General features: G+C 41.9%; 1 protein-coding gene and 1 pseudogene across 1 annotated transcript; both read right to left on the bottom strand.

Annotated features, from left to right (window-relative positions):
- Positions 1 to 493: 493 nt before the first annotated feature.
- Positions 494 to 21,371, bottom strand: LRRC66 (leucine rich repeat containing 66). The gene is made up of 4 exons (XM_028491852.2): positions 20,338 to 21,371; positions 10,640 to 10,809; positions 3,663 to 3,852; positions 494 to 2,394 (listed from the first exon to the last, which is right to left on the bottom strand). Exons 1-4 carry the CDS (start codon positions 20,831 to 20,833, stop codon positions 494 to 496), a joined length of 2,757 nt encoding a protein of 918 aa, XP_028347653.1. The 5' UTR covers positions 20,834 to 21,371.
- On the bottom strand, positions 6,942 to 9,032 carry LOC112067069 (dr1-associated corepressor-like; annotated as a pseudogene).
- Positions 21,372 to 21,660: the final 289 nt, after the last annotated feature.

The raw sequence follows: 21,660 nt of genomic DNA, 5'->3' as shown, positions 1-21,660 counted from the left end.
TCACAGAGACAGCCAACAACCATCAGGTTTCTCTGGGTCTGCATTTGAGTATAAAAATTAGAATCATCTTTTCCTAACTGCAACATCATCAGTGTTAAGTTTTAATGTAAAATTTATTAATTGGAACCTTTGATGTTCAAATATCTCAGTGCTTTCCTACCTAAATGATCTATGTCTTGTGAATGGTAGTTTTATATTAGAATTAACTAAACATAGGGACGAATTTAGAGAAGCAAATTCATTGATTCGGCTCTGAATGTTGACCCCAGTCTCTGTCACTGAAGTGCTCCCGTGTTCTTAGTGAACTGGTTTCCTCTGGAAGCATCTGTAATAGTGGTACCTGGCTCTTGACACCATCTTCAAAATACCCCTCCCACCACCCCACCCCCTTTCACACTGAAGATTTGGTTCATCACCACAGGAGTGTAACAACTGTGTTTGGCTTATAACCTTTCTGGAATCACTGTCCTCAAGAGGACATACAAACCCCCCATCAGTGTCCATTCATGTTGTCCTCTTCAGAATCTTGTCGCGAGGGTCTTAAGTTCTTCCCCACAGCGATCTTGGAAGGAATATTGCTTTGAGCTGTGTCTACTCCTTGAACGTAAGGTTCATATTTACAAATGTCTGCATCTCCTTCACCACAGGCACTCTCATCAGGATCTGAGGGAACTTCAGCAGAACATGTTGGCGTTTGTGGTGAAACATCCACATTTGAAAACTCCAAGTCTCTAAGTGAGCATTGCCACTCTGTTGCCTTGGATTGAAGAGCTGTGACATAGTCGTAAATGGACGTGCCTGGGATCTCATCACTGCAAGGACTGTTGCCCAGTGACCCGGGCGAGGTCAAGGGATCCTCAAATTTATTGGTGTTAGAGCCACTTTCCGGATGAGTCTCGTACAGACCGTAGTCTGGATCAGAAATGAGAGTTTTTCCAGAATGATCTTCCTGATTCTCACATTTCCCCAGAATCTTCTGGAAGGCGATGCTGTCCTCAAGACTCTCTAATGACACGACATTGTCCCTCCTCTCCCCTGAGTCCTCGTCCCCCAGGGGCTCGTTGGCTCTGCAGCTCTCCTCACCATGTGCCTCTGCTTCAGACACATTTCTCCAGTCTTCTGAACTTGTTGAACTTAGAGTAAATAAAGATCCTTCGTCAGACTCGGTGTCCAACTCGTACCGAGCGTCAGGCGTGTCCTTTTGTGCTAGTTCCTTGTTAGCAGGAGTCACATGCAGGTCATGACCCCACCCCGGAGCGAAGACGGGTGGGGACGGGTCCATGGCTCCTGGGTCACTGAGCGTGGCTGCTCCGTAGTGGGTGAGGGGCTCTTCCTCGTCACCGGCGCCCCAGAGCCTTTGCTGCTGTGCGCTCAGCACATTCTCCTTAGAAAACTCCGAAGGCAAGTGTGGAGTGCCCCCTCTCCCCTCCTTCTCTCCAGCCCTCAGCGCTTTTGTACGCGCCACCATTTGGGAGGGAGGCGTGGTCATTTCCCTGGGGAGGGGTGGGCCTAATTCGTTGGAATCCTTACGGACTGAGCCAGGGCTTGTCTGCAATCTGGCAGTCACGGCAGGGATGCCCACTGAACGCTCACCGAGGGACTCTTCCCCGGCCCCAGTGTCATAATTTGCTTCTCCAGGAATATCATACCTGTAGATGCAGTCCTGTCCTGCCGGCATTAGTTGGGTATCATCAGCATGCGGCCGTCCGCGGACAACGGGCCGGGCTGCACCGTGATGTGGGAGCGCGTTATCCTTCCCGCTTCCTGCCCCAGCGTGGTCCCCGCATCTCCCTGCCCCAGTGTGGTCCCCGCATCGTTCTCCGCCCTGCCGGCCGCCAGCCTCCTTTCTGCTCGCTGCCAGCGTTCTCGCAGGAGTGACAGCCGCGTGTGGGGCTTGGTTCTCACAGAGGTTTGGATCGTGGAAAGTTTGGCGCAGATCCATCCTTGGTTGCTGCATGTTCCCTACAGCTTCGATTTCATCGTAGAAGCCCTGGTTTGAATGCACGTTCCCTGAACCTGGACTTTTTTTCCGGCATCTCTGTTGCCACAGTCTGTCCACATAAGGCCTCGCAAAAGCCCCCAGGCAGAAAGCCACGAAGAACGTGATGGACACTGACAGGCAGACGGCCAGGGCCAGGTCCTGGGAAGCGTCTTCCCTTCTGCCAGCAGCTTGCACGTCCCCGGCGCTCCTAACCCTTCCTGGCAGCCGCCTCTCCCTGTCACTGGCGTCAGAGCCCGCAGGGTCCTTCTTGCGCAGAGTGGAAAAGCGCACTTCCCAGGGCCTCTCAGCTTTGCTCGTCGTGAGGCTTTTCGTATGATTCAGATTAGTGCGAGGAAGGTGGGTCTCTCTGGACACGCGCCTTGTGGGCATCCACCAGTATGCCTCCTCCTTCCCTGAGAGTGGGGGTAAAAGCACACGCTGAGTTGACACGGGAATGAGATTCCAGTGGTTTAAAAAGCATCTGTGAGTCCTCAGTCCTCGTCTAGCTAGATTTAAAGCGGGTATTACACGATTAGCAACTTTACTGGCTGATTGCTTCATTGGTTGTCGATGCTGACAGCACGTGTCAGGCTCTGTGCACACTTACACGAGGCTCTCAGGCCTGGGTCTGCTGCTCCCAGGCCCCGGAGACTGTGTTTCTTAGGCTTCCCGATTGACTGCTGCCCACAGGAGAAAGGAAGCCAGTCTGTAGGGACAGCACATTGTCCCTCCTTTCTCCACAGCCTTCCCTACTTACTGCACATTTACAAGAACATTCCATCCACCCTCTGCAAAATCTGCCTTGGCCACACCTGTGTTTGCTATGTCATTTCCTCACCATTCCTCAGTGCTGGCAAACAGCAAAAATATTCAGGTTTCTCTGCTGGTTCCTGACATTCGGCCCTCCACACTCAGAATGCCAGTGTGGCTCTTACAGGGCGATGAAACAAGTGTGGCTGACACCATTAAGACTTCTCTCTAATCTTCATGGATTTCTCCTAAACCTGGTAAGCATGGCCATGTCTCTACTTAATAGCAGTCCTGAATAGAACAGAGGCCAGGACTCATTTTTTAAAAAATGACTCTATTTTTTTTTTCCCCCCAGTTAGGAGTTTGAGAATTAGCCAAGATAGTTAATAGTGGGGGGGGGGGAAAAAAAGCTTTCCAAAATATTCAACTGCAGTAACATATTCTAGCAGTTTGGGAGAGTGGCAGGACACAAATCAAAGAAAAATATACTTTTGAGATATGTGTGTTTTGTGTATGTATGGGATTATACTTTCAGAGGGTTAGCCAGCATTTTAAATAATTATGTTTCAAGTTTTAGAAGTCCTTTCTTTGATCAGTTATTTTGTTAATATTTGGGATAAAAATATGACATTTGGGGGCTTTAGGGAAAAATTCTCTCTTTGTGAAATTTCTGGTTTTGACCAAATCCAGTGGTTTCCGAGCTAGCTGAACTAGGTTCCTCTGACCACGTGAAGAAACTCGTTCATGAACTGAGGAGAACAGTTAGGTACCAATGATTTTTTCTGTGATACAGCCCAAGGATGACTAATGCCATAGATCAGCACTCTTGCTTCTGGGGGGACTGTCATTGGTTCAAATGAGACTACATTTTCCATGTCTCTTTTCTGTTTAAATGGAACCATTTCTGAGAGAAGAGGCACTACTGACTTACCAATAGACTTGTTGCAAATTGCATTCCACTTTTCTCTCCAGGATTCAGAAATAACATTTTGGAAGACTGCCACGCCATAGTCACACCGCCACTGGTTATCAGCCAAGTCAGCCTCCAGGTGGGGAAGTTCTAGAGCCACGATCATCATCGGCAGGATGGCGGTCAGAGCATTGTGGCTGAGGTCTACAACCTGCTCGAGAAGAAACAAATTTAGGACAGTCTGTGAATAAAGACATTTGCAGACACAATAAACTAGTTACAGATACTGTCTATATCTCTATGGAAGCAATATGAGTTTAGCGCTGATTTCAGAGTCAGAATACTGGGTTTAATTCTCTGCTCTGTCCCTAAGAACTCTGTGAGACTCGGAAAATTGTTGACTGTCAATGAGCCTACCTCCCAGGGTTGTTCTGAGGATTAAATGTATGTGAAAACTTTAAGTATGGTGCCTGTATTAGATGCCCAATCACTTTCCCTTCCTTCTTTCCTATGAATTGTGATTTGTACTGTTCGATATAACCTAGACTCCCAGTTGTTTTATCAAGGTCTGGAATTAGATATCAGGTCTAGAATGTCGAGAAGCACTGTGATCTTGAAAGTGGCAGGAGATACTGGATGATGAGGACACAGAGCCCAGAAGAACTGTGGTTGACTAAAAGTAGCAAAGAGAGTTCTTTTGCATCAAGTATTATCTTAAAGGCAATAGTACATTTCTCTGCATCCATGGCTACTCAGTATAAACAAAATGACTAATTTTCCTAGTCTCATCAGAAATGAAGGGGAAACTGGGGAACAAAAAGGATTCAGTGACTCTAAAAACACAGAGTAGGATCTGTGAAGCTGGATATGGCAGTGGTGTGATGTGGCCAGGACAGCATAGTTAGGTGTAGCTCTAGCTACCATTTGCAGAGCATTGCTGTGTACCAGGCATCCTACTGGGTGCTTGACATGCATTATCTCTATTCCTCCCAACAACTTTGTCATTTCCCCCTTTTTACAGAGGAGGAAACTGGGCTAGGTCACAGTATATCCCATATAATCCCTACTCCCAAGGCTTGGTACCAGGTGCTCAGAGAATAATGGAGGAATGAACGAATGAATGCATGAATGAGTGAATGGCAGAGTTGAGATCTGATCTGGCTCCGTAGCTGCGTGCCTTCCACTCCAGAACACAGCCTCTCGGAGCCTGAGCTCCCACACTGCGCTGGAGTGAAGGGATACGCAGAGGAGGCCCGGAGCAGAGCCACCAGCGTGGGGTCATGGGGTTTGGGAGAAAAGCATAAATGCAAACCTTGCTGAAAAGTAAAAAAGAGGGCCATGGCTGAAAACCATGGAGGCTGAATGTACTTCAGGTCAATTGTTTAATAAACATCAGGGAAAAAGCAGCATGAGCATCCTGGGTTATATCAATTCCTGAGAAGAGCTTACTCAGCCAAACACTCATACAGCACCATAACCAAGACTCAGTAGTGAGGGGGACCTTTGCACTGTTGAGTAACCAAGCACTCTTGACTCCCAAGGGAAGGCTGTCAAAAATAGGAAGCAGGAGACTGGGACCAGGAAGGAAAAAAAAAACCCACAAAACTTTGCTTTGGCCTGGCCTTGACTAGGATCACTAGTTTTCTATGTACCCCCTCCTCAACAAAAGGGTGAAATATTTTAATGTTTTTAGGGGTATTTTCTTCTTAGTGCATGTCTGCTTTTTTTTTTTCATCCTAGCAGCTATTATATTATAAATCACGAAACTAAAAGCAAAACAGAAGAGAGGACGGAAAGCTAATTAAATGATTCAGGAGGAATAATTTCTCAGAAAAGATTAAAACAGAATAGTCCAATTTGGCTAAAGAAGTGGCCGTCCACTGTCATTTGAAAGGAGTGTACATTATAGAAAGATTGGGAGAAGCATATAAAGTTGCGAACAAATTACCGCTCTAAGAAGAATGGCAGAAGAAAAGGGATGCTTATTTGAAATGCCAATGAAACATTTCATTCTACCTCCACCTGATGATGAATTTATGCTTTGAGAAATCTGTCTGGTTTCTGAAAAGATTCCCACGTGGAAAGACACGTAATATATAATGCAAGTATTAAACACGTCTCCTGGAAAAAAACCCAACTACATCCATTTTAATACTTGACTTTCTGGTACCAAATATGCTCATCATGTTCCCAAAGAAGTTTTTAGAGTTATTGCTGAACAGGCAGAAGGGTTAATAGAGAAGGAGAAATTGTATGATTCTGGGCAGCTCAGGTAATTTGGAATTACAGGTGATTCAGAACATTCTTGGGCTTGTTTTTTAGTTTGCCTGTAGCACCTATTACCTGTGAGCTGCAGAAGACTTATAAAGCACAATAAAAATGCACAGGAAATAAAAGACATAGGGAAATTACACATACAAATATAATCAGTATACAATATACTAAATGAGGTTCCCAGGCAATCTGACAGCCTGTTTGTGATGAACTGGGAGCACTGCCGAGTTAAGTGGACTTTCTCGTCTGCTCTGATAACTACGACGGCAGACAGGTCCCCAATAACCTGCCCCCATATTCACACCATCTGGGTAAACTCCTCCCCTTGAGTATAGGCAAGACCTGTGCCTCTCTTCTTTTTTTTTTTTTTTTTTTTTTTTTGCGGTACGCGGGCCTCTCACTGTTGCGGCCTCTCCCGTTGCGGAGCACAGGCTCCGGACGCGCAGGCCCAGTAGTTGTGGCTCACAGGCCCAGCCGCTCCGCGGCACGTGGGATCTTCCCGGACCGGGGCACGAACCCGGTTCCCCTGCATCGGCAGGCGGACTCTCAACCACGGCGCCACCAGGGAAGCCTGTGCCTCTCTTCTAACCGACAGACCATGGCAAAAGCAACGGATGTCCCTTCCACGATTACATTCCATAAGACTGTAATGTTCTTGCTAGCAGCCTCTCTCCTTCGGGCTCGGAAGCGAACTGCCATGCTGTGAACTGCCCTGTGGGGAGGTCCACACGGCACGGAACTGAGGGCAGGCTTAGGCTGACAGCCAGTAAGGAATGGCGCCCGAAGCCCAGTAGCCCACGTGGAACTGAATCCTGTCAACAACCACGTGGGCTTGGAAGTGGATCCTTCTTCAGCTGGGCCTTCAGGTGAGACTCCAGCCCTGGCCAACACCTTGACTGCAGCCTTTTTTTCGCCCCCTTTAATTATTATTTTATTAATAAACTTAAGAACAGCTCTAACTTCTCTCTTTCCCCCAGAGCAGCTAAACCCAGCTAAAAGCGGGTGTGGCCTGGGGGACAGAGGGCGCTAGGAGTCATAATCCTCTTCATCCTCTGCCTCAGGTGCTGAGGGGCCCAGGGGGTGGGGTGCTGGGGGCAGAGGCAGAGGCGAGGTGAAGGGCATGAAGGGTGTCAGGGGGGCTATGGAAGTGGGCAGGGGGCGGCTGGCCTGGGATGGGGCCAGTGGTGTCTCTTCTTCCCCGTCAGTATCTGTGTCCTCAGACATCCTCCTGCTGTGAGTTTGCCCCGACAGCTTCTTGCCCTTGCCTTTGCTTCGCATCCCCCATCCTTCCGGCTGCTGCCGCCTGGCTTCCGGCCCCTGCGGGGACCCTTGTTCCCATCCATGTGATTGTCTTCCCCGTCCCCCTAGATGTCCGGCACGGATGCCACCAGGTCCTTCAAGAAGTCAAACTGCCGCTCCAGCTCAATGCACTGCTTCCGGTGGGATGTGGTCACGGTCCTGGCGTTTCAGGACTGGGCCACTGGCAGGGCTTCTTCCACAGTGACTCCAGGAAAAACTCGAGCGCACGACAGAGGATGACAGGCACAGCCCCCGCCACCTTCCCAATCTCTTCATCCGTGTACACGATCTTCTTGATCGGGCCGGTGGGCGCCGCACGTTGTACCTCCTCTTGCTCGGCACCTCGGGGCCTCTCTTGCTGCGCCGGGCCCAGCGCCACTGCCCGCAGCCTCCCGGCCCCTGGGCCTGCTCGGCGCCCACCTGCCCTCCGTGCTTTGACTGCAGCCTCTTGAGACACCTTCAGCAGAGGCCCCAGGCGAGCCTTGCCTGGATTGCTGACCTCAGCAATAGATAACTAATACACCTATCCATGATCATCATCTAGCCATTCATTCCTGTTTATTCAACAAGTGTTTGTAAATACATGGTATGTACTGGACATATGTTAAGCATTAGAAAACAAAATAGACATGATGTATGTCCTCAAAGAGCTCACCGTCTGGTAGAAGGGTTATGGGGATATAGGCATTAATGGCTAAACCATACCTAAAATGAAATAATTTCAGTTTCCATACGTGCAATATGGAAAAAGAATAGTCTACTATACCTGTGTATAAAGGGAAACATTCAATCTGGAGACCCAGGGAAGGCTTCCTTGACGACTAGTAAGAGTTAGCCCTTCCAGACAAAAGGGTCAGCAAGAGGGGAGGGCTTGGGGTGAAAACTAGGCAGGAATGCAGTCAGCAAGGGGAGGGTGGCTTGAAATGAGGCTGGAGGGGCAAGCAGGGGCCAGGCCCTTGTCGCGAAAGCTTACAATCAGATGTGTATGTTAAAAGAGTAGGGCGTCGCAGCCACTTTAGAATTTCTATATGTAGTCTACATTTATAAAGGGCTTACTGTATTCCAACTACTGTTCAAAGCACAGTCTATGGATTAAAACATTTAGTTCTCACAAAACTCTATGAAATTTTTTTTTCTCTTAGATTCCATATATATGTGTGAGGATATGGTATTTGTTTTTCTCCTTCTGACTTACTTCACTCTGTATGACAGACTCTAGGTCCATCCACCTCACTACAGATAACTCAGTTTCGTTTCTTTTTATGGCTGAGTAATATTCCATCGTATATATGTGCCACATCTTCTTTATCCATTCATCTGTCAGTGGACACTTAGGTTGCTTCCATGTCCTGGCTATTGTAAATAGAGTTGCAGCGAACATTGTGGTACATGACTCTTTTTGAATTATGGTTTTCTCAGGGTATATGCCCAGTAGTGGGATTGCTGGGTCATATGGTAGTTCTATTTTGGGAAGAGATATGGGAACATTTGTATATGTATAACTGATTCACTTTGTTGTAAAGCAGAAACTAACACACCATTGTAAAGTAATTATACTCCAATAAAGATGTTAAAAAAAAAACTCTGTGAAAAAGGAAGCAACTTACCTCCCTTTTACAGATGAGAAAACTGAGGCACAGAGTGATTCGGTAACTTACCCAAGATCGTGTGGCTGGCAAGCGGTAGAGCCTAGGTTTAAACTCAGGCAGCTGGCTGCAGAGTCGACCTCCCTCACCACTGCGTCACTAGTCTCCCTTCGAGAGAGGACGGGCTTGGAGGGCCATTCCGGTTGAAAGGGGCGGGGGTGAGGTTGGGCATTTGTCTTGCAGCTATGCTTGAAGAGCACCTTACATAAAACTGGGAAAACGCCAGCTGTCTGCATTGATGCTCTCTAAGGTGACAGCCATTGGCCACATATGGCTATCGATCATTGGCATATGGCTAGTCCATACTGGGGTGTGCAGTAAGGGTAAGATACAGTCCGCCCTCCATATCTGTGGTTTCTGCATTCTCGGATTCAACCAACCATGGACGGAAAATAGTTAAAAAAAAAAAAAAGAAATTCTGAGTGTTCCAAAAAGCAAAACTTGAATTTGTCCTGTGCAGGCAAATATTTACATAGCACTTACATTGTATTTACATAGTATTTACATTGTATTATTATAAGTAATCTAGAGATGATTTAAAGTATATGGGAGGATGTGTTTAGGTTATACGCAAGTACTATGCCATTTTATATAAGGGACTTGAGCATTCACGGATTTTGGTATCCATGGGGGTCCTGAAACCAATCCCCTTGGATACCAAGCGTCAGCTATACACACAGGGCTTTGAAGACTTAGTATGAAAAAAGAGAATGGAAAATATCTCAGTAATAATTTTTATATTGACAACATGTGTAAAAGATAACATCCGGATATATTGGGTTACAAAATATATTAGTAAAATTAAATTCACCTGCTTATTTTTACTTCTTAAATCTAGTTACTGAGAACATATAAAGTTGCATATGTGGCCCACATTATGCTTTATTGGATGATACTGGCCTATATAAAGAATGGGAGTGTGTGGTGCAGGTTACGGGGACGGGGGAGTCAAGCTTCTCCTAAGCCATCTCTAGGTCCTGGTGTTTCTAAAGGAGCACTGAGGGGAGATTTTACAATATCTCCCCAAAGAGGAGGAGAGAGGAGGAAGGGGCTAGGAGGAGAAGGGGCTGAAGCTGCCAAAGCTAGAGCAGGGCTCTAGGGGTTACTCACACTCCCAGCTGTCAGGGCCTCGGTGAGATTCACTGCAAGGTGCCCGAGAGACAGGCACCATGGCTCCCAAATGTGACGTCGATCCCCCCAACATGGCTCTGATGTTTAGAACTGCATGTGGCACATGGTAAGTGTGATGCAAGGATGAGTTGATATCATTATGATTTGTATTATTCTGTGCCCGATTTTGGTGTGGAAGCACCAGGGTCACTGGCCTTCAGAGGCCCATGTGGTCCTGGGCTATATGGGGTGTAGAGCCCATTTAGGCCCATATAGTCCCAAATTGCATAAAACCCCAGGGACCTTTGACTGACCTTGTAGTTCAGGGAGGGAGCCTTGCTAATAACCGAGATTTAATTTCTTGCCAACTGGTAAGTGGAAGCTTGGAGTTGGGTTTAATTAGATTTAGGAAAAATAATGTACCAATTCTTGCTGCTGAGCATACATGTTCAAATAAAATGTCCACATTCATGTCCACTACTGAGGCCTTGGATTTTTGAGGCAAGAGAGAGACTTCAGCTCTTTTAGGGGAATCTTAAAATAGACTTATATTTTTTGATTGGTAGCCAGTACTACTGGGCATGAAGAAACTCTTCAATGGAAATATTCTTCTAATATAATTACCTATAGTTATGCATACTAGAAATATTATAAACACTATTTTCTAACCTGTAATTTTTTTAGGTCCTTGAAGGCTTCTGGATGAATTCTGAATATCTTGTTGCTCTTTAAATGGAGGTTTTCTAGTTGCAGGCAGTTATGAAAATCAGACAAACCAATTTGCGTTATCCCATTGAATGACACATCCAAACTCTGTAATGACTTCAGTTTCCATAGCCCTGTTAAAATTAAAAAGCAAATTGAAATATAAATTGGTGGTATTTACTGCAGCATTGTTTGTAATGGTGGAAAATTGGACACAACTTAAATGGTTCACGACAGAGAAATGGACAAAGGATGGTATATCAATACTACAAAATACTGTGTAGTCTTAAAAGAGAATGGGATAGATCAACATGAAATAACTGAACAGGAAAGAAAAGTTAAGTTGCAGGAAAGTAGAGTATAATTCCAATGTTCTTGGGAAAGAAAGGCCACATGCAAACATATACATATGTTTCAAGAGAGCAGAGAAGAAGGCCTGGAAGGAGATGAACTAAGCTACCAGTGGTAGCTACACTTAGAAGTAGGATGGTGGAGGGAGGTGAAACTATGCTTCTATTTTATACACTTTTGAATTCTTCCTTTGAATGAACATGTGCTAATTTTATAATAAAAGCATCAATCAAAAATCTAACCTTGATTGAATGAAACGGTAAATATGATACTTGCTTATTTTATTGAACTATGGGTAAAACTGGATGATCTTGCTATGGTTATAGAGGAAAAAGTTGTTTGGATGCTTTATTTACATGGATAAATTCTTCCCCTTTTAAGATGTTCTTATTCTATTTTGTAGCTGTATCCTTTAACTACTTATGGTTGATATTATAACTATTTTTTATATTTCTCAAAGGTAATATGTTATAGCTAGAAGTTTTATTTTCTGGCAAAATAATATAATTGAGTTTTGGTCTCTGCCTTTGTATTTCACTTGATTCCAGAAGTAACCATGAGGCCCATTTGGCACTGCAGATAAAGGTTGAGAATGATGTGCCAGCCATAGCAGAGTCTTCCAAATTTGAGTTCCCATGTGAGTCTCACATGGAAGCCCTGCATTTTTACATTTCCTTCTGTTCTGTGCTCACACATAGTCTGTGTCTTTAACAAACTACTACATAGCAGATCAGGTTGGTTCAATTCCAGAAGGGTTTATTCCTTGTCTACTATCTGCAAAATATCAGTACTTACTGTAAGATTAATTATGCAGAGACATGATGACCTAAATGAAATGGCTGCACATCTATGTTCTCATTTGCTCATTTCAGCCGTACAGACTAAGCAAGAGACCACAAGGACGACAGCTCAGTCAAAATATTATGAGCATGGCACTTAGTGCTGAGGACGAAGACAGCAGAGAAACTTTGTGTCTGGTTGCGTGATAAGACAGACACGCACACAAGAAAAAGTTATTAGTTATATAAAGCAGTTTTACCCCCCCTATTGACTGTAAAATAATTGTTGTTTGTCAGCCTCTCCATCAGATGATTACGTCCTTTCAGGGCAGTATTCACACCTTTGTGAACACTTGTAATGCCCAATATATAATATACATTCAATAGGCTAGAAGTCACAGTGTTTGACCTGCACAGAGATTTAAAAGTTGTTGAGCCAACATCAAAGATTCAATACAAACATGTACATTTCTAGCTTCTCTTGAAAAATAAGTCTCAACTGGCACAAGACATTTGGCTGGAGCTGAATGAGGGCTGCCTGCTATGGATGGGGCATGCACTTATAGAAGAATATGATGTCTCTATCAAAAATAGGAAGACAAAGGATAGGCCAAGAAGCCTGCATGTTTAAAAAAATAAGAGAGAGCCAAGGCTGAGATTCAGCTGGCATATGCTGGTGAGAAATACTTCCATATTGGTTCATAAATAGCCACTGCTGAGCCACTGTGTGTTGCCCCGCTGCCCTAGGCACTTTAGTCTATTCTCCCTTCCACCTCCTACCCCCAGCAGGATTCTGCTTCATCATTACAGCCAGGAGGCATCCAACTTGGGAACCCAGGCTAAAGGCCTCTTGTTAAATATTTTGAATATAAGCTCTGGAGAAAATACATTTCTTCTGGAGTGAAGAATATTCCTATGTGTTTTAATATGCAAATGTATGGGCCTTGAGAAAAAAATGCAACACAGAAGCTGATATGAAAGAAGTTTCTTAACATTTTCTTTTTTTTTTTTTTGCAGTACACGGGCCTCTCACTGTTGTGGCCTCTCCCGTTGCGGAGCACAGGCTCCGGACGCACAGGCCCAGCAGCCATGGCTCACGGGCCCAGCCGCTCCGCGGCATGTGGGATCCTCCCGGACCGGGGCACGAACCCGTGTGCCCTGCATCGGCAGGCAGACTCTCAACCACCGCGCCACCAGGGAAGCCCTTAACATTTTCACGATAATTGCCTGACCTGTACAGGGATGTGAGCTCATGGTCTCTATCATATCTAGTACTTAACTGAATTGAATAAGGACCCCAGGAGTTCAGTGGAGAGGGAGACCATGTCTAGTTTGGTCTCTATCAATGGACAGGGGGGTGTTGAAATCTCCAACTGTAACAGTGGATTTGAAATGGAGCTGGACCTTGCAGGGCCTTCTCAGGGACAGACCCCTGTGTCCCTGGCCTCTCATTTGTAGAAAAGCTTTAGCCTCCTAGGGCTTCCCCAAGTTCCAAAGAGCAAATTCAATCACAGAAGTGACAAAATGTAGAAACAAAGGAGAACAGTCAAGCAAGACAAAATAATAATAGTTTATAAAAATAGAATGACCATATGGTCCAGCAATCCCACTCCTGAGAATATACCCGGACAAAACCAGAATTCAAAAAGATACATGCCCCCCTATGTTCATAGCAGCACTGTTCACAAGAGCCAAAACATGGAAACAACCTAAATGTCCATTGACAGATGAATGGATAAAGAAGATGTGGTACATATATACAATGAAATACTACTCAGCCATAAAAAAGAATGAAATAATGCCATTTGCAGCAACATGGATGCAACTAGAGATGATCATACTAAGTGAAGTAAGTCAGAAAGAGAAAGACAAATACCATGTGATATCACTTATATGTGCAATCTAAAATATGGCACAAATGAACCTATCTACAAAACAGAAACAGACTTGTGGTTGCCAAGGGAGGGGGGGGAGGGAGAGGGACGGACTGGGGGGAGTTTGGGGTTGGTAGATGCAAACTATTACCTTTAGAATGGATAAACAACAAGGTCCTACTGTATCGCACAGGGAACTATATTCAGTATCCTGTGATAAACCATAATGGAAAAGAATATAAAAAAAGAATGTATGTAAGTGTATAACTGAGTCACTTTGCTGTACAGCAGAGATTGGAACAACATTGTAAATCAACTATACTTCAATTAAAAAACATAATAGCTTAGCTATAAAAAAAAGTCAATGACCTTTAGTTCCTCCTCAAGTGTATAGATAATATCTTGAGTCATAGCCTTGAGCTGTTTTGCAGATACTAAGACCCCACCAGGTGGAGGAAGTTAACTGCATGCTGACCCCATGAGCACATAGACCCCATGGTTGGAACCAGAAGGTTGATGATTCCTGAAACATCACCCTGTTTCTTTGCCATCAACCAATCAGAGAATTGCGCATGAGCGGATCACACACCCTGCGACCCTCTCCCTCAGCCTGTCTTTAAAAACTCTTCTCTGAAAACCATCGAGGAGCTCAGGCCATGTGAGCATGACCTGCCTGTTCTCCTTCCTCGGCACCCTGAGGTAAATGCTGTCTGTGCTTTCCTTCACCACAACCCGGTGTCAGTAGATGGGCTTTGTTGCACGTCGGGCCAGCAGACACAAGTTAGGTTTGGTAACAGATTTGCTCACTTCTCTTTACAGTTCTGTCAGGTTTTTCCTCACATATTTTGACAATCTATTGTTAGGTGTATTCACGTTAGAATTATTATATCCCCTTCAAGAACTGATCCCTTTATCATTAAGTAGTGCTTTCTTTATCCCTGAAGTCTCCTTTGTCCTAAATTAATATGGCTACTCCACCTTTCCTTAGATTAGTGTTTCTCTAATGGCGTATCTTTCTCCATCCCTTTAGCTAGCAGTTTTATTTGTAATACCAAAAAAGACAGCCCAAGTGTCTGCTGACAGGTAAATGAGAATATCCACACAATGAAATTCTACTCAGAAATAAAAAGGAATGCACTTTTAGTACATACAACAACATGGGTGAATCTCAAAATAATTATACTGAATGAAAGAAGATACATCAAAAATAAAAGAATGTGTTGAACGATTGCATTTACATAAAATTATAGAAAATGCAAATGAATCGATAGTGACAGAAAGAAGATCAGTGGCTACTTGGGCAGGGGAGAGATGATGGGTGGGAAAGATAGATTGCAGAGAGGCATGAGGAAATTCTGGGGGGTGATGGATAGTTATCTTGATAGTGGTGATGGTCTCACAAGTCAGGGTGGTTCAGAGAGCCAGAGGACAGACCAGAGCACTCAGAACATGGAGAAGCAGGGGCCTCCAACATTATACAGGCCTACAAAAGTATGAACTGTAGTGCAAGATTGTTGGTGGGTACTCTGAACTTTATACAAACTCTGAACAGTTGTAGAAAGAGAATGAAAATCACCTTCAGTTACTCATTGTACCAGAAATCAAGGAGGTGATGACTATTATAGCAAAGATTAGGATGGGAAACAGAATTAGATACTCAGGCTGATCAAATGGCCCTAAAGGAGAACTAACACTTTTTGAGCACCTGTTATGTACGAGGTACAATGAGAGATGTTTTACATATATCATCACTCTGTGTGTTGTAGTTTTTACAAATGCTATCTCTAACCCACATTTCAACCCTGTATATATCACTATCTCCAGTTAAAGATAAGGACCACGAAGCTTTTATAGGTTAAGTGGCTTGCTTAAGGTCAATAAACAAGCAAATAGAGTAATACAAGGAGTATAGAAGTATAAAAGATAAATTAAAAGAGTAAATAGAAAGAGTAGGACCAGAACATGCCCAAGCATGGGGGGGCGGATTTTGAACATGGAGAGTTATAAGAATATCCTCTTATTTGATTCCCTTCTTAATATCAAGCTAAGATCCCCAAGAAGAAGGGAAACTTCTGCACATGGGAATTAAGACTGTGAAGTTCAGTTACTCCTCCCACATGAAGATTTTCCTTTTACTTCCAATTTTAGAGAATTAAGGTTCAATGTTATTAAGAGAACTGGTGGAGTCCTGCAAATGACCTTTCTGTTTGGCGTCTCTCAAGATGGAGTTGGAAAATTTGGGTAAACTCTTCTATGACACTTGGCTGTGTTTCTCAATAAGGGAATATGTTCTTTTACATATTTTGCATGGCGAATCAATGTTGAGGAGTATTCAGGTGAGTGAAAGAGGTTGTGAGGTGCATTAAGAACTGGGGCTTGGACATCAGAGAGTACATTTTGTGTTTTAAGAGAGTCAAATGTTGGGAGAGGCATATGGAGGCACTTTTGTGGAGATGGGATTATTTATTGAACTGCTTTCTGATGATCACATAGGCAGGAATTTGATAAGCCTTTGCATTTAAAACGCCAGAGGCAGTTTCATTATTTCCAAGAAATTATCTCAGTGTCTATGAGAAAAAAGGCCACAGAGGGCATGCCCAGACATTACACCATCTTAGAAACATTCCTTTGGACTCTGAACTGCTTAAGTGGTCTCCCAAATGTGATAATCTGATAACATAAAATGATGATATTCAAGGGTTATGGCTTCAAGTTCAACGAGTATTAGGAATTGGAATAGAGTCTGGAATGATCCTGGATAAGATATTTGAGTCATAAAATCAGCCACTTAATGTGATCAAATTTATATAGGTGAGCCAAAGACCTTGACCTCTTAGCTTAATGATATACATTCATTTTGTTACTTTAGAACCTAAATTGGTTTTGAGAACTAAATTGGTTATTGGTATTTCCATAATCCAAGTAGTAATCAGGATGAAAGGTTTAATTCCCTACAAATGAAAAGAATACAATATACTTTTTTTTTCAGCAATATGCTGGTTATGTTTTTTTCTCCTCCACCAGTTTTAAAAATCAGGTATTATTTCATCTCATTGATAACATATTTATCTCTTGGATTCTGGAATTTAGTATGTTAATGTGAGGCTGTCACATCTGGTCTTTCAACCTAACTGGAAACTCAGTAAGATGTTGGTGCTGATACATTTTCAGGCACTTTGTGGGCACTCCAGAAATACCCTTTGATGAAAGTGGGATAGTTTAACTGGAGACTAATCCCCTTGTTCTCAATTTTTTTAAACGGATTTTTCCATTATTAATGCTGTACTCCAAGAATATGGGAGGAAGGTGGAATGATCATGAAGGTTAAATTCATGGCTGGCTTCTGTTCTGTGAATTGCACTGGCCGGTGCCTCCTCTGGGTGTTCTCCCAACATGAAGCTTATTGGCAACATCACAGATGATCAGCATCAAGAAAGGAAATCAGCTGACACTGGGCTGGTTAGTCAATGTGATCTTTCACCCTTACAAAAATGGGCTTTCCACAGTCAAAGCAACTTTTCACTGGCTCTATAAACTGTCACCATATTAAGACATGTGAAACATGATTTATAAAGGTGCTATAGGCCAATTGCTTGATTGCTGCTTTCTGAGAAATCTCTAATTAATCATTATCTTTAGATGAGTGCAAACACCTATGTAAATAGTTAGATACAAATGATTCTCTGCTTATGAGTTCTAGTGGGCTAGGAGTCACATCTACTGCAATAATCATTTAACATTTTAAAAGATAACTTGACATTCAGACAAAAACAAATTTATCATTTGTTTCTAAAAGACTGTTTTTCTCAATTTGTGCCAAGAGTAATAACAACTAATATTTGCAAAGTACTTTAGAAGTTTAGAAGTTTTCACATTTTAATAGCTACTGTTTATGATGCCAAATACTGTGTTGTTAGGTTCTTAAGATACGGCTTTCCTTTAATCCTCACAGTTCTGAGTAAATATTACATTATCCAGACATGTCCTTTAAAAAGGCGTAGGATAAAGGAATCAAACAAGAACAAAGGTCAGGAATAGGATGGCACTTCAGGGAGCACCTCTCTTACCAGCTTTTTCCCTCGAAAATGGGATTTCAGCGTCAGAGTTACCCAGCCATAGTCACAGAATCATAAAATGGGACGGGACGCCAGAGGGGACTCTGGTCCCTAATAACTGAAAGTGTATGATGATTACAGGAAAACAAACCACAAAATGCTATGGAGAAAAGAACTCTGAATTACATCCAATTAGATTCAGGGCTTACAGTGGACCTCCATCATCAATCTGTTTCATTCATCTCTCCATGGTTTTATTTGCTAGAATTCCATTAGAATTTCAGATAAACGATTTACTCATTTCACATCTTTTTATCCCCTCCTTTGCAAGCTTAACATATTTCCTGATATTCTGGGAGGCAGAAGTTTAACTTGGGAAAGGAGGATGGGACTGCATCTGCATTTTATAGGGATATTTGGTCCTTAAATGAAATGTACTCATCTAAACCTCCAGTTAGCTCTGGAGAATTCATCTGCCTTAAGGAGATATAGTCAGCGTTTCTCTAACTACTGTTATCGTGGGATAATATTTTGACATATTAAGCTTCTACCTGTCTCTATTTTCCTTGTGTCCTTTCTCTCTGTTCAAGCAGAAAGTAAAAGCGCTGTGTTAATTGTTCCAGGGGAGGCACTTTGCAAGGCAGAAAGCAGAGGCAAGCAGAGGTGACTACAGGTCTTTTTGGCTTTTGTTTTCCAAAGGCCTGAATCTTTAGAGGAAAGGAATTTCTAGATCTAGATAGAGAGTTTTGAAGAAACAAAGCTGGTAAGAATTTTCTCCAAACTGAAAGACTGAAAAGAAACATTCTCTGGCTAGAGGGGGTAAGGGACACACACCACACACACACACACACACACACACACACACACACACACACATACACTTTGATGCCTTGTCAAGGTATAAGATTCTAGAGCTGTGGTATAAATCTAGGAAAAGATAAAAGAAAGCCCATGAAAAACTTATGTTAAGTGTAAGTACCCCTACATCCCACCACAACTGACGCTAGCAAAATGGGGGCTCAGAATCAGAAAGTGTGCTGAGTTATAAACAGTAGAAGGTTATATCTCCAGTACATTTGAATTTGTGGGTTGAGATTCACATCTACCCTACTAGTTAGAAAACACAGTTATATCATGTGGATATGTGTAGCTTTAATGATGTTCGTCAGAGTTATAGCAAACAAAATGGAAATAATCTAAATGTTGTTTGATTGAACAGATTATAATATATGTATATATTAAAATTATTCAACTATTTAAAATATTATTTATGAGATTGCTTAATTATGTAAAGATATTCAAAATATTCTGTGATATAAAATTATGTTATGAAATATTATGGACAGTAAATCCAATTTTGAAAGAAAAATATATATGTAGGCATAAAGAATAAACTTGAAGAATACATATTACATGAGGGACTTTAATGTTTTCCTTTAAATTTTTCTTTAATTCCTAATGTTTTACAAAAAACAGGCATTCCTTTTGTAATAAGAACAATATGATAAAAATCATAAAATAAAACTCAATTAGTTTACACTTTGCACTGAAAATACTATACACTGCTTTTATGGGAAAGTTCAGGGAGAGAAGACTCCTGTGCTCACACAATTCTGCTGCTGTGGTGACTGAAACAGTAGTCCCTTCACCTGCTAGGCTATTATAGTCAAAATTATGCTTAAAACAAGATACTGGAGAAAGAGCAAAAAATAAATGAATAAATAAAAAAATAAAAGCATGAAATAAAAGAACTGAAAATGAGAAAAACTAAATATGCATAATTTGAGATGGAGAAAAATGACAATATCCTTACACTTTCTTTTTTTAGCATAAGGTCTTATATAAAGTAAGTACTTAGCAAATAGTGACCAAGACTGAAAATAGACAGGGAAAGGAAACTGTCTAGCACTCCTGAATATAAAAAGGACGCTCTGGCTCATGAATCTGATACATTTTCTAAATAAAACATTGGTGGATTAGTTAAGGAACTCCAAAATGTAGATTATTGAGTGTTGGAATGGATGACAATTTATTATAATAGGAGGGTATGTGGAGTTCTGATAAGGAGTTCTACTTTGATTTGATAATAAGGAAGTTTATATATAATATTAGCATATATGTAGTCTACATTTGGAGGAAAACTAGATAAGAAGATGTAAAATGTATTCTGTAAAAATAAAAATTATAAATATGGCCAACACTTAATTTGCATTGTTACATATTAAAAGTATCTAAACTACTTATTTTGCAGTGCTTTTCTGTAATTAGTAAAAAAGAATACATAAATCAAAGTAGGTAATTTAAAATCACACATTATTATTTAGTACTTAAATACTTCCTAGTATCTCTTGACAAATCCATATAAGATTAATGTAAGTTATAGCAATGGGAGATTAAATTACATTGACTTGAAATTCCACATATTATAACTTAAAATTCCACTAAGAAACTCCTTTTATTATATTTGCTCTGATCCAATTGCTTTACTTTCAGCTGTTCCCTTGAAACTGAAAACAAACCTAGAATTCTTATTGACATAAAACATTAGCTCTCCACATACTCATTGTTTCTTGGTCTAGTCCATCTTTTAAAGTTGTACTTACCCTTGGGAATGTCACTGAGTTTATTTCTTTGAAGAATGAGCAACTTTAGAAATGGAAGCCCATTTCTCAAGCTGCCTCTGTGGCGTTTCACCCACAAGGACTTAAAACTGAGAAGATCCAATGACACGGAGTGAATGGCGTTGTTGCTGAGGTTTAATATTTCCAAAGCATGAAAATGTGCAAGAGAGCTTAAGGTTATTTTCGATATGAGATTGTTACTGAGGTCCAGGTGTTTTATATTCCATTCTTCTTTTTTCATGTGAGTTTGTAAGAGAACCCTAAAGAAACTGGAACTTACATCCACTGTGGCTGCTATCTGTGATATGTCCACAGGTATTTCATGCTTTCCAGCAAAAGAACAATTTGTCAGAAGATATCCGTTCCATTGGCACTCGGAATTGAATAAAATACGGCTTTTTCTTGATGGGTTTGTCATTGTGCCAGTAAAATAAAGACCTATAACCATGGTAACGACTCTGAAACGCAGGCTTTTCATAATGCCTGGAGAAAGAAAAATTGACTTATTCAAAATAACTTATGTAAAAACTAATAGCAAATAAGCAGAAATTTTAATTTTCAATTTAAATTTAGGAAAGTTATCTTGCCTTGATTGCCAATTTACACGGATGTTTGATTTCTTAGAAAGTGGGGCAAAATGTAGCTACCAAAATGGTAAACGGCTACAGTGTAAAATTACATTTATGCCACAGTTTTAAAGAAAGAACCCCTCCTGATTTGTCAGAAAATATGTATTCACTTGGGCCTCACCTGTGTCTGCTTTTCCAGGATTACTCACCCTGCAGTCTGCTTTGGAATGAGGGAAACCTACCAAGATTAAAAACTTCTCTGCTTCCTTCCTGGTCTTTAGTACGGAGCAAAGTCTATTATCCTCATTTTACAGCACGGGAATCAGCCATGTGCTTTATCACATGAGTGACAAGCCATGCAGTTACACCAAACCGTGGAACTGTATCAGTGGAAAGTTCAACTCATGAAAGAGACTCGATTTTTTTTAATGACTAGAAGAACTACAAGCTTTGTCTTTGCGGCTTTTCAAATCCACTTGAAACCATTTAGATGTCTACGTTAAAAAAAAAAAGGGTTATAAAAAGGATGCTCTCCCTAGGACCCATGAAGATATAATTAGATACAGAAACTCAAGTATCTTTTTCACCAAAGATTCTTGAGAAGCAATTGAAAGCTTTAAAACAAGTATCTACAAATCACAATGCCTGAATGTATACACAAAAAACAATTCTAAGAGTAGATGAATAACTTTTTTGTGATTTGCTTTAATTACTAAATTCCATTAAAAAATCAGTG

This window comes from Physeter macrocephalus, chromosome 7 (genome assembly GCF_002837175.3).
Source record: "Physeter macrocephalus isolate SW-GA chromosome 7, ASM283717v5, whole genome shotgun sequence".
NCBI lineage: Eukaryota > Metazoa > Chordata > Mammalia > Artiodactyla > Physeteridae > Physeter > Physeter macrocephalus.
Note: the sequence above shows the minus strand (reverse complement) of the source record. Positions and strands in the feature narration are given on the sequence as shown.

Coding starts and splice junctions, on each gene's coding strand:
- LRRC66 (XM_028491852.2), bottom strand. CDS start 20,833: ATGAAAAGCCTGCGTTTCAGAGTCGTTACCATGGTTATAGGTCTTTAT. Junction 10,810..20,337: donor ACTCAGTGACATTCCCAAGG/GTAAGTACAACT, acceptor TAATTTTAACAG/GGCTATGGAAACTGAAGTCA. Junction 2,395..3,662: donor AATTTGCAACAAGTCTATTG/GTAAGTCAGTAG, acceptor CCCCACTCTCAG/GGAAGGAGGAGGCATACTGG.